The following is a 27,215-nucleotide window of genomic DNA, read 5'->3' as shown; positions in this document are numbered from 1 at the left end:
TATGAGGCGGGTTGTCTAGTTCCAACAAAACAATAAACTCACCTCTACCTGGCAACCGGATGCTATATTTTGGTCTGGAATGTGTAACCCTAACCCAAATCCAAAAGCTTAGTGATGCATGCCAGACTAAAAGATTTGATGAAATGTATCTTTCTTTAGTTTCTGTTTGTGGTGTAAAAATAAGTCGATCAGGGCTAAAAATAATGCCAGACGCATTAAGGTGACTTAACAAATTTAAGCCCAGTAAGCAATTTCCTTGGACTAAAAAAGCAACACAGAATGTGTTAGAGAAGGGGGGGTCGGGATGGGGGGGCGCTGCCGCTATGCTCCATTATTCAGTCAACAGACACTTAGGCATCGATTGGGCACAGAAACAGGGCCTGGCAGATGAAACATGTCCCATGGAGGTACAGAATGATAAATAAAGCACTCGCGGCGCCAACATTCCACCAGCGAGGGCTGACGAGGTGTGGGAGGGAAACAAAGTAAAATCCTAAGGGCAAACAATTCTATAGTAAACAGGTTAAAATGCATACGTTACAGACGGCGTCTCTTCCACATCAAGTGGGATACGTGTAGGCGGACACCTAAAGGGCAACGGTGAAAAATGTCTCCCACTCACACATTAGGGTAATCATGTATTATTATGCATAGCAGTGGAGCTGATAAATGATGTGCGCGGCGTTCGGATGTCATGTCTCACTTGAATGTCTTTGATGCTGTGACTCAGACTAAACCTGCAATATTAGTGTTTCCACGACGGCTCTAATGATGGCTGACTGATCCCTTTCGTCAGCAGCATTCAACTTTTGTTAGTGTCAAAAGAACGCCACGATTCTTTGCTCGTGTTGCTTGAATCTCTGTCTCGCGGCGAGGGTTAGATGCCTGGAGTGGTACTTTCTTAAATCGAGACCGGAATACTGACAGCGTTGCTTTTATTGTTTGCCTCTGCAGGTTCTACTCATCACCGTACAGCATCTCCACCAATCGGATGATCGCACAGACGTCAATCACACCCTTCATTGCCGCCTCTCCTGTTTCCACGTATCAGGTTGGTGTTGGCTCTTGGGCTTTTACTGCTTCATAAAGGTTTGAAGACAAACTGGCAGGGTTACCTTGAATGATGTAAGGTTCTTCTCATGAAGAGCACATCCCGAGTAACTGGGTGAACACTTCAGCTGGAAATGTTGCCAGTTTGGTCGTGTTTGGTGATGCCTTTGCCATCACATTCATGTCAGAGTCGGGATCGGCGTTATTTCCCATGTATGTTACCACATAGGGATTTGACGCCAGTCTATACACTGTAGAAATCCGCCCCCTGAGGACTTGAAGTGGGTTTTGAATAGAGGATAAGGAAATCTTAACGAACCAAATTATAGAATGAGAACCAGATTTTTTATTCCTGAAAACAATACCTAATACAGTCCCTGTATGCCTACAAGTAAGCGGGTCTTATTACAGCACAGCTGCAAAAAAGCACCCTTCGTTTCCCTGCCCGATCTTTTATACACTCGAGGCTGGAGTCCTGATGCTGGAGTCCTGATGATCAGCTTTCGCCACTGCCCTTGCTTGAACCGCTTTCACGGTGTTTCTCCTTTCGTTTGTTCGCTGTAGCATCAAGGCATCTTTCCTTTGCAGGGGCATCAAGGCTTCGCTGGGGCATGAAGGCGTCTGGAACATTCTGCTGTTCCTTTGTTGCAAAGCAAGCCGTCATATGCGTACTCGATGTTTCCACCTTAACTGTCAGTTGTCACGTTAGTCAACGATGTGTTTGTTTTAGCTTATATCTTTAGCTAGCACAATTGAGCAAATACCTTCAACAGCAATAGTAAATAAAGTTGACATACGGAATGAAGGTTTATAGATCATTCTGATTCTGCTACTGACAGGGTTCCAGGTTATGTCCAGTCTGCAGTGCAAATAGCCGGGGTTGCTAATAGAAATATGATAAATAATAAAGTAGTACATACAGGTCAGCTTGTTGCTGACGGCGTGTGTCGTTCAATAGTTTGTCGGCCCGGAGGATGACTCTGTTTTTGTGCCGGTTTGCTTTGGCGAGCAGGGTCCTGCATCACCGACCGGAGGTGGGAACTGGAGCAGTTTGTGGGCGAGGTGTGAGCGCTATGCAGAGATGTTGCCTGGCTTCTTCTTGGCTCTGGACTGGTACGGTTCAGATGGTTTACTCTGCCAACCTGATTGTCCTTTGCAGTCTGCTCTTGTCCGGTTTGCTAGCAGAGCCAAAGCAAACTGTGATGGCGGCGCAAAGAACAGACTGGATTATTATTGCATTGGAGAAGGTTGTGAGCAATTCCGTAGGCAGGTTCTGCTGCATCTTTTTCCGAATCGTGTCTAGTGGGAGGATCACTCCAAGTCCCGGTAGATGGTGGAGCCCAAGAACCTGGAGCTGGCGTCTGTCATGTCAGGGACCTCTTTATCCAGAGGTGGAAGGAGGCCCAGTGAGTTGGGTGAGCTTTTGGAGGAGGACATCTTGGACCGTATTGGCTCTCTCCTCCCCACACAAACCGTTGAGCCTCCTTATTCCTCAGTCATCCTCTGAGAAATATCGTGGTAGTCCATTCTTTGATGAGAAGTACACGATGATGCAAACAATACTCAGTACTTGAGAATACTCACAACTCAACAATACCCCATTTTCTGTAGTTTGTACATTGCACATCAAAGGCACGTTTGTCGTTATTTACAGCATACATCACAACCACAGTATACATTACATTACACAACAAAGATGTGTTCAGGGACTTATTACTTCTTACGTTATAGTTGGGAAGTCGACAGGACTAAGAGATGAAAGTGGCGATTTGAGTGGAAGACGGGCTTTGATGATGAAACCTGGAGTGTGAAACAGTAATTATTCGACTGTATTGCTCTCTGTGGTCTCCATATCCTCTTATAATTACAACACGGCCAAGTGGACCCTCGGTTGCCGCTGTATTATTCTTCAAGACACACTGCCGCAGGGACCGCTGCTCCGCAACGTGCCTGTGGAGGCTCGGGTTAATGATTCATTTTCTCTTCTTTTTTCCTCTTTGGTCATTTTCTCCTCTTTTCTCTCCCTCCGATTGTCCCTTCTTATCTTCTCTCTTGCACCATCTCCACCCGCACACAATGATCATCTTGTGATCTTCCCCTCTCTTCCCATCTGTGTCCTTTTGCCATCCATTCCTTTAATAGCATTTTTTCCCATCAGCCTTAGTTCTAGTTTGTATTTTTTATCTTTTATTTTGTGCATATTGTCATCACGTAGTGACGGTCCTTAATCTCCGTTTGTACCATCTATCCGCAGGTCCAGAGTACATCTTGGATGCCACATCAACCGTATGTTATGCAACCTACAGTAAGTTCATCTCTAATTGATTTCTCTTTCGGATTACGATTAACACCTTCTTTGATTAACACCCATTTCTGTGAATAATAAACTCCAAACGGAGACATTTCTGTATTTCATGCATGTCAAGATGATGACACTCCACCTCCTTAGACAGCACTTACACTGGAATTGAACTTCTAATTGCAAGCGACGACAAAGTCCTGATCAAACAAGAGCACACAAAATATGAAAGACAAGTTACGCGCTTTAAGAAAACTGCTAAATGTGGCTAAAAAGATGTTGCCCGAGGCTGGGGTCTTCACTGCTGAATCAGCCCACGTCTGACCTCCACGTATCACTTGGAAGAGCTCCATGATGCTGAGCCCCAGCTATGTAATAAAGGTCTACACCCTGCTGGTTGAAAATGGAAGTGAAGTTTACACACTGATATTTTATTCCAACCATAAAAATGAATATTGTAGCCAAAGATGCGTCTGATAAACACTAATCACTAATTATCGTTTAGTACATCCGTGCTGTATTATGCATGCAGGCGGTTCACCATGACGCCAACCTGACCCAAAATAAACCACATAGTAAAACACACATTTTAGGGCTGTCAAAAATAACACGTAAACAGTGGGAACTAATTTATTGCATTAATTACGTGACATTTTGTAGTGTAATTAACGCCTGTGCACCAGAGCATGCGTGTTTCTGTGTAGCGACGGCAGCTCTGGACTCGATGGACAAAGAGCGGACATCGTAATTTTATCTATGCTGCTGTTGGTGACAGAACTAGCATAAGTACAGTATGTGTATCAATGAAGTTTGGGTAGTGTTTTAAATCAACAAAATACGGCAAGATACACTTAAATGTTGTCATCAGTGTACGTGTTAATGTAGGATCACAGCATGGATATCAAACCATGCAACCTTTTTGAGTTTTTTGAGATGGCTCCATAGTCGAAATAGGTGTATCCCAATGACAGCATTGTAAGCTAGCTCATATTGACTTGTTTTCTTGTATTATAATGCACAAAAAAGGCAAATAAATGGTTGGGAATGATGGGCAAAATCCTAAAAAAAACATGCACTTCCCCTTTAAGCTTGTGTGAGTGGGAACAATTCATCTGTTGTGTCTCCCTCTTCCAGTATTTTTCCATCAGCCATACTGTATGTAGCGGTTGCACACTTCCGATTGTGCTATGTGAGTGTGTCACAAAGGCCTTACAGTGTATGAGAAGCTCTAACACACTGAATCTAAAGGTGTGACAATAATATTTAACACCTCCTTTTTGTTTCTAAGTGCCTGATGTTCACTTAGTTGCATTGAAAGTCTACATTGTTATTTTGCTGACACGTTGTACAATTTTTATTTAAACTACAGGACGTAAAGAGGTAACACAAGGTACACAAAAATGAGGTACAAACCCACCTAACTCTAACCACTACTCATTAGTTCTTCATTATTTCCTCAGTAACTACTCTAGATTTATGTGCCTTAGTCATTAGTTCCTCATTAGTCCCTCATTAGTTCCTGAATACTGTATCTTTGTGTACCTTACTGCCTGGTGAAACTACTAAGGGATAAAGAATGCGCATGAATTGCAGATAATGCCCATACTGCTTTAAATAATGGTTGCAAGCCTGTGCTGGATTGTCTTTTGTCTTCCTGCTTCCAATTTGAACTTCCTTTGTGTCTGCCAATTTAAGCTAGAAATGGTCTGGTCTCGTGTCTGACACAAATTACGTCTCTAACTGAGAATAAATAGCATTTTGTGTATGTTTTCTAACAAATGTCCTGTCTTATTATATGGCGGGTTGCTTGATAGAATAGAGGGAGACGAGCAAATGTGGGAATGTCGGAAGACAAAGTAAATAAAAGAAATGTGTGCATTAGACAGAAAGAGCGAGGGGGGGGGGGGGGGGCATAGGGAAGGGAAAGAAAGGAACGGATTACAAAGCATAAATCAGCAACAAAGAGAGCAACTGCTGCAAAAGCATGTCTGGGCTGGTTCCCAACCTTGTCTTGAAATCCCTGTTAGACAACAAAGGCGACGGCGAATCCTTGTATTTCCTGGATATGAGGAACTTGGCAAATGGAAGCTGCATCAGGGAGGAGGACTCAAAGTCTGCAGCTTAATTCTCTTCCTACAGTCGCAGAGTCTCCTTCGGTCCTTTGCAACAACTAATGACTCATAAGTTGAATTAATGGTGTGCGCTCATTGACAGATTTAGGTTGACACCCGTGAGCACACGTCTGCTAGAACCACTGTCAACTGTGCAGTTTAAGGTTTTCACATCATCGGTAACAGAAATTCATTGAAAAAAGACAAATTCAATGCACGCCTGTTTGGGACATCAATTAAAATGACAGAAATAAGAGTCTGTCACCATTTGGGAGTTAGCCTCCATGACAGCGCGTTTACTTCCTTCCATGCCTTAGTTCCTGTTTCCATGCCCTTATTTTGTAGCCACTTCCTTTGTTGTCTCTTTCCGTTCGCTCACACCTTTACTGTTTCACGTACCTGTCACCCCAGCCTTCTCCATCGCTGCCCCCACCCTCTGGAAACTCTTTGCCCCATTCGCTCCATGCTTGCCCTGACCTTCCCAGTTTCAAAAAACAACTAAAATCTCACCTCTTTAAATCTGTTTTTAATGTCTAACTTTTTATACCTGACTGCTGTGCCCCGCCCCGCTTTTTCCTCATGTTTTAACTGCATATTAACCAATGAATGTTGTATTTTAATGTATCCTTTACTCTGTTTACTTGCTTTTATTCAACTCCATTCTTCTGTAAAGTGTCTGAGTATTTTGAAAAGCGCTATACAAATACAGTAAAGTCTCGTTATATCGATATTGTCGGGAGTCGGAAAAAATATCGATATAACCGGACTGTCGATATATCCGATCCTGCGCCGAACTGCATTAAAAGTGGGCAATAATGCACTCGACATTGTTCTATAGTATAGAACAATAGTAGTATAGAACAGCGGAGTGCTTTGGGAAGTGTTTGGCAGCCTTTGCAGAGATTACTTGAACGTATTTACCTCTTAATTAGTAAGAGGATTTATTTGTGCATAATTACTCATACGTCCCCCTGCCGGAAATGAATGTATTACCTAACCATGCATAACAAGCCAGGCAAGGAGGGTGGCTTAATGGGGGGGGGCAGTAATTAGACATCCCGAGAAATGAGATCTTCATGAGGTAAACAAAGAAATCACAAAACACAGTATGAATAGTGACAAATATTGTGTGGGGAGTATAATCCATGTGTGTGTGTGCGAGTTGAACTCCTGTGCATTTTTGGTGGAAACAACACGGCAGCATTGAGTAAGCAGGTGTCTACCAGTAATCGTCTTTGAGATTCCCAACAAGATCACATCTCAAGCGGAAAAGATGACAGCAGAAAGAGCGAGCGAGTAATTTGGAGGCGGAGGGAGTTCAGAGTTGAGCATCAGCATCTCGCGTCCTCGGGGAAAATACAAACGTCTGCGTTGCACATTCGAGCACGGCCTTCCTTTTGGAAGAAAAGACACAAAAGTGCAGAGTCCCACTAATCACAGACCACCAGTGCGCTAATGTGCAGAGTACACATGGCGGGGTGGATGCTTTAACACTTGTAGGAATAAATCACAGCAGACAATTAGCTGCTGTGGGTTTCTTTACGATTTATGCTGCAGTCTCTCTTCCCGAGAGCCTGCTGCGTGCAAAGATGAAGCCAGAAGAGAGAAAGAGTGACGGAGGATGAGAAATCATAAAATGAGGCAATGTGTTACAGTGATGGATAAAAAGATTGGGTATTATCTGGATCCTGGCTGCTGAACCTAAGCTGCATTTGCCAAAAACCTGGGCGCTGGCTTGTGGGAAGGTCGAGTGAGGCATCTGTACCTGTGTGTGTGTGTGTGTGTGTTTGTGCATGCAGATGAGGCCCCTCTTAAGTGGGGATGTTGAGGACAGTTGATGGAGCGATTGTGATAAGCAAGCTGCTGTGTTCTTCAAACGGTTGTGGATGCGAGGACAGCTACCAGTCGGTAGAGCACTTCTAAAACAATCCTGACAGATTATGTCTGCTTTCAACAGCAAAAAGCTTCAAGTCGCTTTAACTTTCATGACTTTTGGAGTGTTTTCTGGCACAAGTCTACCGTCAGCTGTGTACTGTCAAGGTGTGCGGTTTTAGCTCAGTATTTTCCCAGTATCGGATGATACCACTGCTTTTTGTTCTGGAAGGAGTACAAACGAAATCATTAGAAAGGTCAGAGAAGAAATGGTCATACTAAAAAGATGCTTTGATGATAATAGATTGTCCTTGAACCTAAATAAAACTAAAATCATGCTGTTTGGTAACACCAGAAAGGACATGCAGCAGCAAATACAAATAGACGGTGTAGACATTGAAAGGGTGAACGAAAATACATTTCTGGGGATCACAATAGATGAAAATATGAGCCGGAAACCTCATATTACAAATATACAACATAAGGTGGCCAGAAATGTTTCAGTATTGAACAAAGCAAAAATTTGTTCTTAATCAGAAATCACTCCACACTCTTTATTGCTCTCTGGTTCTACCATATCTTACTTATTGTGTGGAAATATGGGCTAATAACTATAAAAGCAATCTTCACTTGCTAAATGTACTGCAAAAAAGGTCAGTAAGGATAATTCATAATGCCGCCTACAGAGAACATACTAACTCCTTATTTGTAAAATCACAAATACTTCAACTTGCTGATATAGTTCATCTTCAAACAGCTAAAATAATGCATAAGGCTAAAAATAACCAATTACCTATAAATGTCATCCAATACTTCTCTACAAGAGAGGAGAAATATGATCTCAGGGAAGAAGTACATTTGAAACACTTCTATGCTAGGACTATGTTATGCTAGCCATAGCATTTCAGTATGTGGAATCAAACTATGGAATGGATTGAGTAAGGAAATCAAACAATGCACAACGATGAGCCAATTCAAGAAACAATACAAGCAGTTGATGTTTGCTAAATACAAGGATGAAGAGTCTTGAACCAGTCATGATGTGCTATATATATCACTATATTGACACGCACTATGGTACCCATTATGGCATTGGATGCTCATATCCCCTCCTACTTCGGTACAAGGTACATTATTTAAAAAAAAAAACCTTAAACTGTATTATGGAAAGCAGGAAGTGATCAAATGTAACAGTTACTGATTGTAAAAGTACCAGATGGGGGGTAGGATTTAAAAAGCTTTGCTTCTTCCTACTCCTTTTGGACATGTGGAACTGGGAACTGATTATGGGATGCACTCATTTGTAATCTGATGCATGTTCAAATGAAATAAAACCATTACCATAATTTGTTAGACATATTTTGTTTAGATAGACATTTCTCGGCTAATGTGAGCAAGGATTTTCCAAGAATCAAAATGATGTCGCTGGTGTTTCATTCATGTTTGCCTATTTACCCGTGTGTTCATTGCGAATGAGATGTGTCTTCGTTCTCTGCCACAGGGTGCTGTGATCGCCCCGTCTGCAGCCATAGAGCCCAGTTTGTCACTCCACCCCTCCGGTGTCATGGCACCCCTCACCCAACAGATGAATCACCTGTCCTTGGGCACTACAGGCACTGTGAGTCTCATCATCGCTGCCGACCGATACTGATACTGTATGTGCATGTATGGTAATCTTTATAGTCTATGATCTACACTGTGTCTTTGTGTAAATACTGCAAGAGCAAATACGGTCTTTTTTTAACAAAATGATCTTTGGTAAGGGATTCTTATGACATTTTACCGGGACATTGTCATTAATCCATTATCTAAAAGCTGGACTATTTATTGGTAGGATCAGTACCGCTTGACTTGTGTGTGTTTTGTGCCAAAAAAATACTGTGCTAAAAACACTGCAGGGCAAACACGTAACATTCAAAGGCTCCAAGCGTCATAAAACAACAGGAAAATGCTAATTAAAATTAAAACTGCTGCAACCACAGACTCAAAAACATTAACAACAACAATGTTACAAATGCCAACACACACACAGAATATGTGCATCGGAATGCTGCAATTATAGCATATCTGTCTTTACACACGTATAACATAGTATTTTACAGTATTATTATTATATATATATATATTATATTGAGCTAAGCATTTTTGCAAAGTCAAACGTACCTGGTCATTGTTCCTTGTGGCTAACTCCCTAGTAGCCTAGTTATCTTTTTCATTTGTTATCCTGCAGTATTTGTGTGATTGCAGCAGTTTCAATTGCAGCATTTTCCCATTTGTTCGATGGTGGTTTTGTTTTTTTGGATGGTTTCTGTATTTGAAGCATTTAACGGCCACCCTAATATCCTGACAATGTTGTATTTTGCCGTTTACAGCAGTTGCATTTGGAGGTTAGGGCAATAAGCAAACACTTGCTAATGGAGCAGCGATACAGTACCAACAATTATACACGCTTTCATCTAATTAATAGCTTTGGAGGGGACATGTCATTGAGTCTTAGACCTGATTTTGCTTTCTGTGGAGTTTTTGTTTTAGGGATAAAAGCTGACGATATGATGAACTTCTCCTCCTTTTCCTTTGGCTGCAGTACATGCCTGCTGCAGCAGCTGCTCCTATGCAAGGAACCTACATTCCCCAGTACACTGCAGTGCCTGCTTCTGCCATCACAGTGGAAGTAAGGACACACACCGAGCTCCGTTCTTCACATTTCTTTGCTGGCATTCATAATGTCACATGAACAAGCTCGTGGATGTTGTTTTAGCGCATGATTAATCCGTGCTGATAATGAATAGTAATAATATTTCTGTTTGTGTCGTCGTATCAGGGTGTGGTGACGGACTCGTCTCCACAGACGGCTGCCCCTTCTTTGCAGGACGCCAGCGGGCAGCAGCCTTTGTCTGTGGAGAACACAGGAGAGCATGGCACTGCCTACTCTTACCAGCAGACTAAGTGAGTGTCCTTCACTAAGATGCGTACGTCTGATACAACGATATTGTTGCAATGGACGTACGTACATCTGATGTGTTGCACTCTATTCATTTACATGCAAAACAGTTGCAGTATCGTTGACACTGGAAGCCAAGACTGCGAGTTAGTTGGGCATATATTAAATGTATTACTGTAAATATGATAATGTTAGAGTCACAGGGGCAAATAGGCAGGAGCGGTTTAAATACTAAGTATTTTTACGCTAATTATTTACAGTGAACACTGTCCTGCATTGCATTTTTATGAAGCATAATTGCCGGATCATTTTTACTTATAGCAGTAAAGCTAATTCATACGTGTCTGGGTTTTCTATTTTCACATTTAATGATGATCTTCCTGGTTGCTCTGGTAGCTTAATGGCCCTCATGCAATCTACATAACTGCCGCATCCTTGCCTGGATTGCAGTCAAGGCGACTATTAAACCCAAATCACTTTACATCCCATGTTTTGCTACTAAATATACGTATAGCTAACCACTGCACTTTAATGAATAATGTTAGTCTGTTATCGGCTTGAAAGTGAAAAAGACTTGAATTTATGGTTTTGTGGAGGTGAATACAATAACATTACGATCTAGTTACTGGTACACAGATTTATGGATGCCGTATCTTCATCCTGCAAAGAGCATCACGGTAACACATCCGAATAATTAGTAGTGAGGATGTCCATGGCCAGTAGGTCAGTGACCCGGTGCTCGGTGGGTCAAATCAGAGTCAGTGGGTGCACAATTTCCTCTGGTTTTAATAGGTTTTACACATTTGTACACAGGAAAAGTGTTGTGTTCAACTGGTCGTGTACACGATACAATAGTAAGACATGTTGACGTTAAACAGAAGGAGGCGGGAGCCTGGAGAGGTGAGGAAAATGAGCAGCAGGAAGTAAAAGCTGAGTCACTTTATGTTTCTGAAGGCAAACCTAAAAACTAGCAAATACTATCTACTTTACCTGTATGCTGTTTTTTGTAGTTTTGCACTTTTTTGCATATTTTGTTGTGTAATGTTTCGTATAGAGTCCCTGAGGAGACATGGAGACAAAAATAGTTAAAAGAAGGAGAAAGTTTTGTAGAGAATAACTTATATATTGTATATATTAATACTATACTATATTAATACAAGCTACGTCATAGCTTGACGCCACACAGCAAAAATTTGAGGAAGTTCATCGTCTGCATCTCTTATTGCACAAATGTAAAAGAATAAGATTATACTATAACTTAATTGTTTTTTTCCGGCCAGGGCACTGCAATGACATCAGCCTCCCTCTTTGCTCCTCTGCCTCCCTCTAGTGGACAGAGGTATCATTGCAGCACCCTGGCAGCGGAATTGCTTTGCTGTGATGAAATGTATAGGGAGAAGCGAGAAGCCTGAGCATTTGAAGAAAACTATCAAATCCAACTTCATTGAACACAACATAGAGTCAGGATGAAATAGGATCCCTGAATTTAAATTTAAGATATGATGGCTGTGATTGTGACGGTGTGTAAAGATGCATTCGCCAGCGTTGAGTGACGGCGCCATGGCCGTGTTTGTTATGACTACCTAAAGATGTAATCACCGCATAAAAGCACGTATCAACATGCAGGATTTTTCTGTGAAGTGAAGTAACCGCGAGTCAAAGCTCCACGTTCACTGTGGATTTAGGAGATTTTGTTCTGGTGTCGGGTGTTGCTATTCATTCAGACAAACGTCGCTCTGTCGTGTAGAAAAAAGCAAGCTTTAAAAACGACCTGCATGTCGTCTTCCGTGAGGCCAAGTGTCCTTTAATGACGCCTTCTCGCCACTCAGTCTCGAACTGTGGCAGCTGAAGGCTTCACGTCGTAAATTGTTTTCACTAGACCTTGGCTAAACCCGAGGCGGCACGGCACACAAGGAAACAACTCTCATAAATCCATCTTGTCAAGCTTCAAGCTGACTAAATAGTCCAGCCAATCAGCGTCATTTAAGAAAACAGAGGCTGTCTTTAAAGAGATGAGGATGGATGGCTGACATGGCGGCAGGTTTATCACAACGCAACAGCTTGTCATTCCTCCTCGGGGTGGAAATACTCAGCGGCTCGGCGTTGAAATGAGTAGAAGAAATGAAATAGTCAAAAGAACGCATTCAGGAACACATTTTCCTCAGCTTTTGTTTCAAACTTGTGTGTGACCCCTCCCTCCTCGTTCTGCTTCGTGTCGACACATACGGAACATTTCAACCGATCACGACTTGAAGAGAGTAAAAGAACGAGAAAATGAAGTCTTGTTCAGGCCCAGCTCCAATCGTCTACTTCAAGGAGACCAGTTTCATTGGCGACTGGAGTTTCTCACGGATCTTTACCAAGCTGGTTTTGGGACTGCTGTCATGGAGCAAACCATCTAGCGCAGGGGTGGGCAAACTTTTTGACTCGCGGGCCGCATTGATATAACAAAATTTCCGGGGGGGGGGGGGGGGCAGACTATATATTTTACACGTAACAGTCCACCTGGTATTATTGTATCTGTAAAATTGTCATGCAATCTGCTATTATTATTTTATATTTATATTTAAATATTTTGAAAATAATAAAATATTATAATAATTAAAATAAAATTAAAATAATAATTATTATATTATTATTATGCAAAATATGCAAATATAACATTATTATTATATATAATTAATATAATCATTAGCATTAATATAATAAATATAATATAATAGTTATAATAATAATATAATAATTATTATTTTAATTTTTATTATTATTATGTGCTTGTGTCTCTTTTTTCAGGAGCACTTTGTAAACAACAGACCATGTCAAACAACGAAATTGATACAACCGTCAAAAGGTTGGCTCAGGCCATGATGCCAGGTTGTATGTTGAGTTTAAATTAAATACTTTTGAAAGATTGGGCGGGCCGTATTCAAACACTTGGCGGGCCGGATGTGGCCCCCGGGCCGTAGTTTGCCCACCCCTGATCAAGCGGGTTAAAAAGCTTCATTGGTCCTAATCAGCCCAACACTCCAACACTGGTGCTTTCCTTAGCCAGTGTCAACAACGGAACAATAATTCATGGGCTAAGCCGTTCCCTCGGACTAAAGTTCCAAGTTTGTCCGATGTGCTGCTGCTGGACGTTCAAGACGGATGATTCGACTTCACCAGTTTGACTCCTTTGTGTTTCTCCTGCAGATAAGAAGAGTCGCTGCTGCGTTGCCTTGTCAGGGACTGCACTGACAGAAAGACCCAAACCAGGATCATGTAAGGTCACACGGACATCTTAAAGGGACAGAAGCATTCCGCTGTGCTGAGGCAGCAAATAAAAACGAAATGAGGGGGGAAACAAATCAACTTTTTTTAAAACCCGGTGGAACGGAGGAAAGGACAAAGGAGACGATGGCGTTCCCAACGCGAGGACAGTGACACCAAATTCTTTTGACTTGTTGACTTCTCCAGTGAGACTGGACTTTGCCTCCGAAGGAGTAAAAAAAAAACAAAAATAAGACAAAGACTGAAACGTCAACCAACGAGCTGTACAGAAAAAAGAACATTTGAATGTGCAGGTAGATTTTCAGACTTTTGTATTTGGAAAAAAAGGAAGTCAAGACAAACTCGATTGTCTTCCTTTGATATTAAGCTCCATCATTTTCATCCTTTTTATCATTTGACTAGTTTTCTAGGAGGTCCGCGTTTCCGTAACTCTTTCTTGCCTTAATTTTCTCCAAGTGTCGACCTATTGAAGCGGTGAGTGGACGGGCTGAGAGATTCAACTGTACAGGAAGTTGGAAGATGATTGTAACCGGCGTGACGACGCAGTTCATGTTGAAGCCGTTGGTTGCTCCATTGTATTTCTATTTTTTTTGTCTGCTTTACTCGTCTGACCGCAAAAGCTAAAAGGAGTAACGTTTATGGCTTTGACTCAAAAGCAGGAACAATTTTGAAACGTGCAAAAGCAATAGTTTTAGTCTTTCGTAAATGTTGAACAAAGGCAGCCTGAAGGTGGCAGATTTTATACCAAAGACGAAGAAAATAGCTGGAGAAGATTTCTTCCTTTTGTTGCTTTTTCTTGATTTTTCTACCACTGAAACTGATTTTGTTGTCGCTGACGGTGTGGAGGAGCTTTTCTTTTCTCCTCCGGTTGCTCGGAATGACGCTTGGTGTCAAACTGGCCAACTAATAAGCTCGTCAAAGCTGAATCAGAAGAAGATGTGTGACCTGCGGGATGCTGGGAGCTGCTGCTGGTTCATCAACAGTATATCACACCATGACAAGGTGCGTTCGGGTGTCCGTACACACCAAATGCACACACTGTAAGACTGTAAATGCCAGCCAAAATACTTGCACAGCTCTTCTTCAAGGCGTCCGAGTCCGATGCAAGCAGAGTCATGAAAGGAAAGGGCATTTCTGGACGGAACCATTTAAGCTTATGTACATTATCTATAGGTTTTATATCTTTTTTTTAAACTGTGTGTTTTTTAAAAACTCCATGTATGAGCTGCTAAATACTATTTCAGTATTGGTGGGTGTGGAAAAAGCTGCACGTTCACAATGCCACTCGAATTGAATTCAGCCGGGATGAATCCTCTCTTTAGATTTCAAAAAAATCAAATGATATCCAAAGTGTTGCCAGTTGCAGCACTGAAAGATGGATGAAGTATTGGAGTACCGATAGAGTAGAAAACAGAGCGTGCAGGTCTTGGGGCCACACCCTCCACTAACACAAACAGGGGAAAAGATTGAAAGAAAAGATGATTGAACCAAAACAAGCAGATACAAACCTCTATCAGACATTTGAAGGCAGAGAGAGCTAAAGTTTGTCATATTTATGAGATGAGTTTTTGTACAGGTGTGGAAAAGAAAATGCAACAGACGGAAAAAAAAAAAAACATTGATGATGCTATTTTTTTATTTGCTTGGTCACATGCCCTCCATGTCTTTTCAATTGTGATCCTGAGCGTGTCTGTAGAGCCAGTGGATGTTGATGTAGTTTCAAATGTCTCTTTTGGGTTCATTTTTTTCCTTTCTAGACAAATCTTTCAATAAAAAATGACTAAGTCTTCTCTAGAGTGTGCACTGTGCAGCTACACAGCACTACCGCTAGAGGGCACTGTATGCATGTGGAAGAGGGAAAGCTTATCCCGCCATTGATTTGTGATTCCACAAACACGCACAGGTGGTAGATATATTTATTATAATGTGAGTCATTACCAAAACATCACATTAGTGCACAACTGCAAAGATGATGTGGAATTCATTCATGCTGCCAGACATGACCTTTGGATTTTTTTTTTTTTAAATATCATTTTTCCATTTACAATACAACAATACAGAAAATCTTGCACAAATAAAAACATCACCATGCGGGAAATGAATTAAGTTTGGCTGCCAAGCTAAAATGGACAACTTAAAGAAATGTCTTGCACATCCTACCTTTGCATTCCGTCTGTTTAAATTCTTAAACAGAATTTAAGCGGATGTACGGCAGGCCGAGTCTTTGGATGGGGGACCAAATGTTGCCTGATTCCGCAAACAATCATACTACATCGCTGTTACACAATAGCATACACGATAAGCTTCATCTAACATGGATTTGACTTATGACTTATCTCAACTGAGTTTCCACAAGCCAATTATTCTACACACACACACACAGCAAGTACATCAACATAAAGAAATAGCAAAAGTGCTATTGTTTTGCATATGCATTTAGTGCAACTGAAGTGCATACATACAGGATGTACTATTGGAGTAAAACCAGGCGAGGTCGTGCCTCTTTATGGAAGTGCAGTGGAAAAAAAAAGATCCAGTCATAAAATGGTAATAATGGAAATAATTGCTTTCAATGCCAGTGTGTCCCTGAGATTAAAAAAGCATGTTCTGTTAATTAAAACCAAGCTTCTATAATAAGAATACAATTCAAGACCATCAATTCTGCATTCTTCTGTGCCTCGAAATCCAGTGTTGTGAATGATCAGTCAAAACTTAAATTGAGGCCTCAGTATGAAAAATAAAAACACAAAAAACAACTGGACTTTCTATCACGTCTATGTGTCATGGAGCAAACGTCAGCGTACAAAATGAGGCCCAAATATCCAATAATAAGTTGCAATATGGCTCCACTTTTGGATGTAAAGAAAATAGCAATAATCAAATTATTACTTTTTTTTGGGGGGGGGGGGGTAGTATAATTTTCAAACCAAAATATTAGGGGGAAAAATAAATAGGAAAAAGGTAATTTTGAACAATACTACAGCCATCCACTAGGGGGAACACAGCACTTGAATATACTGTATTGGTGCTACTGGAGGGTTTAGCATTGCTAGCATGAACACACTAGCAATGTCTCTACAACAGCTAAGTTGGACAGACTGTATTCTATGAACACATAGAATGATATTGATATCTATGATATTATGGATGTTTTGGACGGATAGTTTAGTAGAGTGGTTCTCAACTGGTTAGGCTGCAGGACCCCCCCCCCCCACCCATCACCCTTCAAGACATAGACAACTGATGGATGGGTAAAGGTCAAAGGTCCAAATTGTGCATTATTAATAATAGGGGAGCCATGTCTGTTTTGGGCATCAAACAGTACTGTCAGAGCGTACTTTAAAGGCTTCATTGAGGATGGACTTTCCCCAGCAACCCAACGTAAGCCTTCACTTTTTACCGCGCTCTTCTCCAGAACATACATTCTCCAGTACAGTCTTGCTAGCTTGCGATCTGTCAGATGGACAGCTTGGTTATTTCATGCATGTATATTCTTGTAATATGTCTTTATTTTTACTTTTTTTTATTTTCTGACCTTCCTGATTACCGCTTGATGAAGCCCACGTACCACCAGTGGTACTCGTGCCACAATTTGAGAATCCATGTACTAGTATCCCCTTATTTCCTCTTTTAATTCCAAAGGAACATAAACACAACAAGATTATTTCATTGTTACATATTTAACTTCATCGATTGTTCTCCTATTAACGCATTAATTTTTGCTAAGTACTTTTATGGCTTCACCTTACCCGTGTAATACTTCTATTAGAGTCCTGTTTTTTACTCATTTATGAATCTATTCAGACGAAGCCTAACAAATATGCTCTTAAAGGACACACAGACGATGTAAGACACGACTCGGTAGCTCAGTAGCACATGCGAATAAGAATAATGCAAATGCCGATGACGGTAACGATGGTTAGAGCTGAAAATAAAAAGATAAGACCAGCAAAGACAGGATCCGTCAACGGGAGGACTTCCTTCACCTCCGACGGGATCATATTGGAGCTACTTAGCATGTAGCCCAAACTCCAACCTACGCTCGTCTTCTTCACCTGGAAGGAAGATAAGAAATCATCACATCTTAACCGTACGTCGACGTCCTTGCCAATATCTCGTCATGAAGTCATCACTTTCCCTGTCTCGTAAAACGCCAATAAAAAGTTGCACTGTTATGGCTGATGAGTCAGAAAATCCTGCCCCCATTGGGGGTTCTGTAAAGGATCCAAGTGCGGAAAGTCAGCCAGAAAGACTGGTAGACGCCCCAAGGCGATGAACAGCACTTGCAGACACTGAGGCTCTTGTTGGTGGGCTTGTCGTTCGGGAGCACTGCCAGCTGCTGAGGAACATCTCTTGTGGGCTTTGAAAAAGAGCAGCTGGAATGTGGGGATGCTACTTTTTTTTTCTCCTGGTGTCACACATGAGGAATTCCCTTCATTTGAGGGCCCTCATTGTAAAAAACGCCCCCATATCTGGGGGGCATCCTGGAGCCAAACATAGCCTGCCTTTCAGCTCGTTGAATGCCGATGATTAGCTTGTCATGTTTAATGGCCCCCGATGGGTGGCCGCCTTGGAGCGGTCGACTGGGAGTGGTGACGGCTCAAGTACGTTATGTCTCAACAACTTCTGACATACTTTGTTGCAGACACTCCAACCATTCATTCACTCAGCCGACTCACCTCTCTTATAAAGTGGATGTTTGTCCACGTGTCTTCATCAAAATGGTAACCTTTGGTCAGCAGAGTGAACACGTAATGGGAGGCGAAGCAGTACGTGCGAAGGTGTCTGTCGTAGATCCATTTCTTTTCCATCCTTAGCTGGAAGGAAACATGTTTACTTTGTCAATAGTTTGTGAGAAATGGATAAAACAATAACAGTATGCCAGCGTTGGTCAATGCCGGGAATTGCCGAATTGACCAACACAAACGGAATCTCATGGAAATTGATATCAAGTAAATGAAATGCTGCCAGGCGGCACGGCGGTCGAGTGGTTAGCGCGCAGACCTCACAGCTAGGAGACCAGGGTTCAATTCCCACCCTCGGCACATCTCTGTGTGGAGTTTGCATGTTCTCCCCGTGCATGCGTGGGTTTTCTCCGGGTACTCCGGTTTCCTCCCACATTCCAAAAACATGCTAGGTTAATTGGCGACTCCAAATTGTCCATAGGTATGAATGTGAGTGTGAATGGTTGTTTGTCTATATGTGCCCTGTGATTGGCTGGCCACCAGTCCAGGGTGTACCCCGCCTCTCGCCCGAAGACAGCTGGGATAGGCTCCAGCACCCCCCGCGACCCTCGTGAGGAAAAAGCGGTAGAAAATGAATGAATGAATGAATGAAATGCTGCCATGGTGACGAAAAGTGTGAAGACCGCTCAATCGTGGTGGAATCTCCTCGGCGTAACCCGCCGCTCCTAACTAAACGACGACAAAACTGGTGAAAATTGCCCCAAAAAAAACTTGCAACTCATCTCTTATACAGTAGAGCCTGGAATCGGACAATTAGTGGTCTGCTAATTCATGATATTAGTGGCCATCTTCAGGTCTTCACGGTTTACAATGAACACTCCAAGAAGAGAAGCATGGAAGATACCAACAGAGAAGACGATTAAGACCTTTTAGAAAGATCTACAAGAACGAGCTAGGGAGTGTGTTATGAAAATGATGTGGATGAAACATATAAACACGTTACATGAACTTCTATGACTGTCCATTAAGAATATTATCTCATCAAAATAGTGTGTTAACAGACATTTTTTAAACTTTTTTGCATAATTAACGCATACACACCATGTCATGCAACCCTAGGTTGTGGTGGCACACAAAGACAAAATAATGTTTTTTGACTGTGAGTGATTGGCCAACGTGAGTGGGGGCCATCCCAGGTCCACAGGGCCATGGAGGTTTGGGTTTCTTTCTCTCTTAATCATAACAACTTTGGCATTTTGTCTTCACTTTTATTGTCATAGACTAATATTTAGGTCTAAGGATGAAATAAGATACTCCTTTTTGGACAAGCAGAGGTTTGTTTGGACAGTTGGAAGTTCTTACCACATTCCAAGGAGTGTTGCAAAAGTGTGTGATCAAGCTCTGGAATTCATCATACTCTGATGGTCGGATGATTTCACTGGATTCATTCATCAGCAGAGCTCTGGCGATGAAGAAGTACCCTGCGTATGCCTGGAAGATGGAAGAAACCACACCAACGTAGTGAGTTGATGCGTTCTTCTCTTACCCCCCCCCCCCCTCCGTGCATGTATACGGCGTGGTACCAAGAATTCCCCAGCGACTGGCGGCTGCTCCACTCCATTGAAGGAACAGTGGGCAGAAGAACACGGGCTGAAGTCAAATATGGATTCCACTATTCTCCTACATTGGTCTGTGTCGCCCGATCCCACCATGAAGTACTCTAGATTGGGGTTGTAGTTCTTCGGTGTCTTTGTGCAGTCCGTGTCATAAATGGACGAGGCCTTCATGGTCATGTTGAAGCCCACCGGGAAGCAGGGGTTGTTAACGAAGTCGCTGTTCGATGTTTTCTGTAACATTGAGAGGAGGAAGTATCGGTCAGAGCCTGGAATGGAAGACAGAAGTAAACGAAAGCAGTAAAGGAGAATCAGATCATGGCGTTAGGAGACAAGAAGGTGGACCTTGTACTTTTATCATTTCCATTTTAGAGTAGAGCTAATGCTTCCATGCATTTGGCTGAAGCCGAAATGTAATAGACATCACATTACTGCTACATTCACCTCTTGCTAATAGTTCCAGGAAAGCGGTGCTACAAGAACTAATGTATTTTTACCAGATTAACGAAGCACACGAACTCATAGGCTGATCAATATCTTTTATGACATAATGTATCCTTGACTAGTTGCCTCCTGTCTGTTGGCAGCACAGGGAGAAGATGTCTTCATCGATCAATTCCTTAAGCCATCTTTACATTTCAGTCCGGGCACGCAGAAAGAAGCCCAGACGCAACAGAAACGGTCTATAAAAGCATCGCTTAAGTCGGAATACCTGGACGACGTTGTCCAGGACCATCTTCTCCGCCTCGTTTTTGCCATAGCAGAGGAAGCTGTGAGCATAGACGTTGTAAGGGTAACCGTACAGTTTGACGTGCGTGTACTCAGGCCCCTTCAGTTCTTCATGAACCGCAAAGGCGATCTGTGTGGATGCACCACCGAGATCCATTGACCCCGTCGTCTTTGAGGCCTGCGGGCGGACGTAGCTATTCCACAGGTTTTTCTGCAAACGGAAAAAGAATGGTGACCATGTGGACGTTATGGCACTGAGAAGGAACTTTTGCGTTCTGTTAAACCTATTTAGACACAGGGGTGTCAACCAGGGGTTTCAAACTCGCAGCACCAACCCCAAACTTTTGTGACCCTCGACTTGAATAATTTGTGTGGCAAAGATTTTGCGATTCATTGCCATCTTATCACTCTTCATAACATTATGGAATTACATTCGTGCTTTGGTTAACATCCAACTCAAACCAAAACAGACTCTAACCAAAGCAAGAATAATGTCCTCTCAATTAATCTGTTCCAGACACCCAAGAATGTACACAAAACCATGCACATGTACACAAACACATTTTATATACAATAATTATAATGTTACATGCAGAAAAAATGACAAATGATTGGACGGGAGGACAGGAGAGGATTTTATGCTCAGAGGTCAATCCCTCTTTTTTTGTTTCCAGGCAGAAAGGTCTGTTAAAGGCTTTTTAACATGCACACTTTTACATTCAAATAACAAATATGACATCCATTCATTCATTTTTAATCTTTCTCTTCCCTTCATCTCTCCGATAGAGTGACACGGAACCCAAACGGTAAAGATGGCGAGTCTCCCGTACTTCAGTCATTTATAGCACTACAGCGCTAATTAAAAGATAAGATATTGCAGCGATCACATGACTGTGTGAGCGGAATACACCACGCTCAGGGGACGGGACAAGGATACATTACCCTCTCTCACCAGGAGATGACGATGGAACGACACCCAAGAAAAAGCTGACCAAATGGAACCCAGATGATGTTCTATCATATACCCCTGCCCTGGAGATATGGAAGAGTCCACTTGCCTTGACCCCGGGGGTACAGGACAGTGTAAACTTGGTGATTTTTCCAATTACCCAGGCAAACACTCACAATAACGGCATATGTTAACCAAATTTGACAATATGAAAACTGTGAGAATTAATATTTGGGTTACTCGCTAAACTTTTGGCCATGACTGAATGCTGAAAGGCGCTGCACGGCGGACGAGTGGTTAGCGCGCGGACCACATGCGTGGGTTTTCTCCGGGGACTCCGGTTTCCTCACACATTCCAAAAACATGCTAGGTTAATTGCTAATGGTTGTTTGTCTATATGTGCACTGTGATTGGCTGGCAATCAGTCCAGGGTGTACCCCGCCACCGAAAACAGCTGGGATAGGCTCCAGCACCCCAGCGACCCTCGTGAGGATAAGCGGTAGAAAATGAATGAATGAATGAAGGATGCTGGCAAACGCCCAAGCTCAACACACGTGTTCCATGCGTGGTTGGTTTTACCTCCAGGAAGTTTCCCAAGAGGTAGTTGACAGTAATCCACCCAAAGAGGCCTTCCTCCTGACCAGTAATGATGGATGCGTTTTGGAAGTCAAAGGGCAGAGACTGGAGGTATTCTCTCAGACTTTCCAGGATTTCATTGGCCCGCTGTGGCTCCAGCTCTCTTAAAACGAAGCACAAACAATGTCGGTGAAGTATACACACAAATGTACTTTAGTAGCGTTTATCTACATGAATAAAACCACACTTTATTATATAATAATAATCTCATTCAGCCATCAGATTTTAGGAATCGAGTCCATGAGTTTTTTGGCCGTGTTTACCAGGCGGTAAACACCTGCTGGCGTTATTGATCGAATGTGTCAGATTAAAAAAAAAGTCCATTATTACACATCAGGTTCAATCACCAGGTTAGAAATCCCAACATCGAACCAAAGATTGCACTTCCTCTTTCCTTCTGTGGGCCACAGACAATGGTTTCAGTTTTGTTCAGACCCAACAAGCATGAAGGTCAGTTTGTGGCTGCCGATGTGCTCGCTTTCATGTGGAAGATGAGTAAACATCTCATATTACTTCCCTCAATTGGGAGTAGATCCAATTTGGAGCATCGCTGCTCCGAGTGCTGCACCACCACCTGGCTTAGGGAATCTGCTGTCATGCTGCAGTTTAAACACTTTTACAGCCTCCAAGCATTGAAATGCTATCACCAGGTAGCATGCTAGCGTACGATACTGGCGAGAGATTACTGCAAACGTCCTGTTTCCTTACTGTAACAATCTCATTCCAGCGGTGGCGCCCAAGAAGAGAGGGGTGCTTTTGTGCTTTTTGGCAGGAATGGCCGCTGAGACATTTTTCATGCATTCTTTGAAGCTCTCCCATGATTGTGCGTCTTTCTTTGGGTCGAGTTTCATGTCGGATATTCCAGCACCTGAAAAACACAACACCAAGCGTGTACTACATTCTCAAGTACTGCAATAACAAAAAACACATAACGGAAATAAAAACTCACCTGCAACTCGACAGTTCAGTTTCTCCGTCACCACTCCCGTTTCATTCTCCTTCTCCCCGGGCCACTCGTACACGTAGATGTTGGATCGGGATGATCCGGAGTCGATCACTATGCCGTACTGCAGTGATGGAAAGTATGCAGGTGGATATTCTTATTTAAAATACAGTGGAATCGTACGCCATATTATAATTTGTATAAGGCTTATATTGTTCTTTACTTAATCTTTTCCATGATTTAATTCCACATATGAAAAGTACCATGCACCCCTAAATTATCGCAAAGTTACTGGCATATGATAAATACAGTAAAGTCTCGTTATATCGATATCGGTTATAACGAATTACTGCTTATTACGATACTATTTTCATTTCCCGGCAAATTTCTAGTCTTTTATGATATAATTAGTTCCGTTAGTACGATACCCGGTTATTATGATAATCCGGTTACTACGATGCCCTTTTCATCTCCCGCCAGCCAATTTGGTCTGCTTATATCGATACAAAAGCAGCTTAAATCAATCTTTGCTTAAGGATTTCAATACCAAAAAAGAACACGGCGAACGGCTGCTTCTTTACTTTATTTTTCACACTTCCACCACCAGAGCGCAGCACACACACCGATTCCCGCACTTCCTGGTTCACAGGTCATGCTCAACCCGCCCCACATAGCTGGCCAAACACATGCCTGCAACAGAAGAACCAACTGACATAGCATACACACCTATTCCAACGAAGACACAAGCGTACAAATACATGTACTTAATTGTGTTGTATTCAGATATCTTTTAATTCTATACACACGAGAGAAACTACGAACGCAGTTGGTTCTTCTGTTGCAGGCATGTGTTTGGCCAGCTATGTGGGGCGGGTTGAGCATGACCTGTGAACCAGGAAGTGCGGGTATCGTTTTTTGGTATTGTAATCCTTAAACAAAGATTGATTTAAGCTGCTCGACATTGTTCTATACTATACTATACTATTAAAATTTATTTATCAATAATTTGGCTTATTATATTGATTATACTATCTATACTATAGAACAATGTCGAGTGCATTATTGCCCACTTTTAATGCAGTTCGGCGCAGGATCGGATATATCGACAGTCTGGTTATATCGATATTTTTCCGACTCCCGACAATATCGATATAACGAGACTTTACTGTAATATGTGTTATCTGTAGGAAAAAAATATATTTTACGGAGAAAAAACAAAATTGAAAAGCAAATATGCTCCAATTTGTGTAGCCATGAGTGCTGAATCCCAAATGTGCACATAGCCACCTCTAAGGTGTACTCTTTGGACCTCCAGTTGCTCTGGATGACGGCGACAGCAACGAGCGCAGCAACGCTGGCCAGCAGGAGCAGCAGAACCGCGGCTATGCGACACTTGTAGCCCATTTTCCCCTTGGCGGCCATTTCCTGTTGGCAAGAAATGGAGAGACCCAGTTGTGTGGTTTTCACTAAAAGCTTCCAATATGTGGGCAGGCTGGGGGCAATTATTGTTCAGGTTATTATATAATAAGGGAGAAATACTATCAGCGTTAATCGTACTGGGGGGGTTTCCATACCTTGCATCATCGGAAGGGAAATACATCTCAATGTTAACTCGAATAAAATATTTGATTTTGATTTTGACTTGGACCAAACTGATTGGATCCAACAACTTCAACATTTCATTTTGTGGTAATACAGTACATTCCTATATACTGCATGTCTTACAGAAAAAAGTAATTAGTACACTGTTGAGAGTTACAATGTTGAGAGAAAGAAGAGTTGCAGAAAAAGAAGTAAAAAAGATCCTTGCCTCCATTTTCTAACCACTTGCGTCTTGTGCTGCCTCAATTTTCATCTCTATCGCAACTTAGTCAGTTTTGTGTTAAAATGACGTCTAAAATAAATATTGGATTTCTTCTTGGTCAACAATGTGTTTACCAATGTGCTTCTTTTTTTTTCTTTTAGCTTCAACAAATACACAAAATGTCCTAGACGGGTCCACCTCAGTCTCTTATCTGAAAAGTCAAACTATTGTGGAGATCCACTCAAAAAGTCAAACTCTTATAGTAACTTTTTAAAATTTATTTATCAATAATTTCTCTGATTATATTGATTATACTGATTATATAAAAAGTCCAATATTATCATTTACCCTTTGCACTCTAAGCAGCATATGAGATACGCCTGAGTCTTATGATGTCCAAACAGCTGCAAAGCATAAACATAACCAACATACACAATACACAAACTGTATAAAATAGCTGATAAAAAAAAACATAATGATGATGGACACTGTCATGGATCATAATATGTATGTAATAACACGTTTATGATCGTAGCTGTAGCGACATTAGTGTGAACTGAAATACCAGTTTTAAATGTCAAAGTCACTATTTCTAAACCTTCTTTACAATTTATTCTGCATTACACTCATGCAACTGCCCGTTATTATAATTTTCCATATATAACCGAGACATATTGTCTACCTGTTCGAGGTGGGAGTGCGTTTCAGGTGTTTCCTTAATGTGTGTGGTAAGACGTAACCAGGTTAGAAGGAGACACGTGTTTTCTCACCAGGGAGAAAGAGTCTCTAAAAGCATGTAGCAACACGAGATCATTGATCCATGGCGTTACTGGCTGACAGTGTTTCATCAAGCTTCCACCAACGTTGTCTGAAAAAGACCTCCTTGAATCACAAAAATCACTTTAATTGCAAAAATGTGTGAAGGTCCAGTTGAAATGAACACTGAGGGTAAACACTTTGGTAATTACGGGTAATAGAAGTCTTTACATTATTCTACACTCACTCATTCATTCAATGAGATACAGATATTTGTAAATCTATGATTGACACTTTGTGTGTCTGGATTTGACCTTCTTTTTGCAAACATAAAACATACTTCCTAAGGGCTTTTAGATGAAGAAAACACGGGAAGGTTTGCACCCTGACAACACCCAATGTATCCACCGTGTGGCGGTTCCAGACAAATAACACACATATTTGTACATGCGTCTGCCTCTGCTTGTAGGAACTGGTCTCCAGGCAAGTCATCATGCTGGAAATGTGAATTAAAGCCACTAGGTCATGCCTTCTTATGTACAGGTCCAACTACGTGAATGAGAAGAAAGGTGCTTCCTTACCCCAGATGCAGCTGCAGAAGATGAGCCACAGAAGGAAACGAAGAGGCTGATTGTTCTTCTGTGAGTGGGAGAGGTCTTCAGATTCACTGTCCCACAAGGAACAGGGGTGGTGTACCCCAAACAAAACACGGAGGGAGGGAGGGAGGGAGGAAGGAAGGAGTGTCATGTACAAGCAGGATTTCACCACTCCCACCATCACCGCCATCACAGCAGCCTCCATCGGGAAGAAGATGACAGACAGGCAGGTCAGGTTGTGATGACCGACACAGATTGACGTGTGGCATAGATAGGATGGGTCGATCTCCTGGACCCAACAAAAGGTTAAATACAGCAAAATCAACAGCATTTATGTGATCACCTCCAATGTGAGCATGCTGGTTTGTTCAATTGTGTCATGTTCTTCAACCTGCGGAGATCTTAGCACGCTCTTCTAATCTATCATAATATAACGTAACGATAACGTTTCATCTTTTCTGGGCTGATGATTTCATCCTGGATATGAAAAAAAGGACACACCAACCTGCCTCGTATTGAGTGGCTCTCATATTAACTGGAATTACATCCTGTAAAATCGTTTGCAGTGGAAATCGTTGTTGATGTGCTGTTTGCAAGATTCATGCAATTTCTGCCTGTCAGACAATATCGACCAAGTACAGGAGTTATGGAGATGCAATAACAATCGTTGCCTTTCGGGTCCATCAAACGGGTTAATTAGGCACGTTTAAGGCAAAGCAGGTTTATTTATAGAGTATTTGTACATAAGGTCATTCAAAGTACTTTACAGAGAAGAAGGGTAAGATCATTTCATGAAATCATTCCATAAAAAAACATAAAATCATTCTAAAATCATCCATAAAATTCCATAAATTATTCAAACAAAATAAAACTAACATAATAATAACTAAAAATGAAGAGTGCAGATAAAAAAACGAGATTTCAACGCACATCTTCTGGTAGATTGTTTTATAGGGTTAGG

At 41.8% G+C, this 27,215-nt stretch overlaps 2 protein-coding genes across 7 annotated transcripts in view; one reads left to right on the top strand and one right to left on the bottom strand.

The window, feature by feature from the left end:
- LOC131105249 (RNA-binding motif, single-stranded-interacting protein 3-like) overlaps positions 1 to 15,333 on the top strand; it is a 166,447-nt gene extending 151,114 nt beyond the window's left edge. For 5 of the 6 annotated variants that reach the window (XM_058053170.1, XM_058053174.1, XM_058053171.1 and 2 more), the window contains 6 exons: positions 955 to 1,051; positions 3,305 to 3,355; positions 8,834 to 8,950; positions 9,917 to 10,003; positions 10,154 to 10,278; positions 13,466 to 15,333. In XM_058053170.1, coding sequence (XP_057909153.1) covers positions 955 to 1,051; positions 3,305 to 3,355; positions 8,834 to 8,950; positions 9,917 to 10,003; positions 10,154 to 10,278; positions 13,466 to 13,469 — 481 coding nt within the window. In that variant the 3' untranslated portion in view covers positions 13,470 to 15,333. Of the gene's footprint in view, positions 1 to 954; positions 1,052 to 3,304; positions 3,356 to 8,833; positions 8,951 to 9,916; positions 10,004 to 10,153; positions 10,283 to 13,465 lie in introns of those variants that run through there. The other variant, XM_058053173.1, reaches the window with a different exon arrangement.
- entpd3 (ectonucleoside triphosphate diphosphohydrolase 3) lies at positions 15,180 to 26,331 on the bottom strand. The gene is made up of 10 exons (XM_058053169.1): positions 26,240 to 26,331; positions 24,386 to 24,523; positions 23,105 to 23,222; positions 22,864 to 23,023; positions 22,099 to 22,258; positions 20,554 to 20,781; positions 19,812 to 20,075; positions 19,591 to 19,719; positions 18,223 to 18,360; positions 15,180 to 17,598 (listed from the first exon to the last, which is right to left on the bottom strand). Exons 2-10 carry the CDS (start codon positions 24,518 to 24,520, stop codon positions 17,410 to 17,412), a joined length of 1,521 nt encoding a protein of 506 aa, XP_057909152.1. The 5' UTR covers positions 24,521 to 24,523; positions 26,240 to 26,331; the 3' UTR covers positions 15,180 to 17,409.
- Positions 26,332 to 27,215: the final 884 nt, after the last annotated feature.

The sequence above is a fragment of the Doryrhamphus excisus genome, chromosome 17 (genome assembly GCF_030265055.1).
Source record: "Doryrhamphus excisus isolate RoL2022-K1 chromosome 17, RoL_Dexc_1.0, whole genome shotgun sequence".
In the NCBI taxonomy this organism is placed as follows: domain Eukaryota; kingdom Metazoa; phylum Chordata; class Actinopteri; order Syngnathiformes; family Syngnathidae; genus Doryrhamphus; species Doryrhamphus excisus.
The sequence above is the reverse complement of the archived record's forward strand: the minus strand, read 5'-3'. Positions and strand labels throughout refer to the sequence as shown.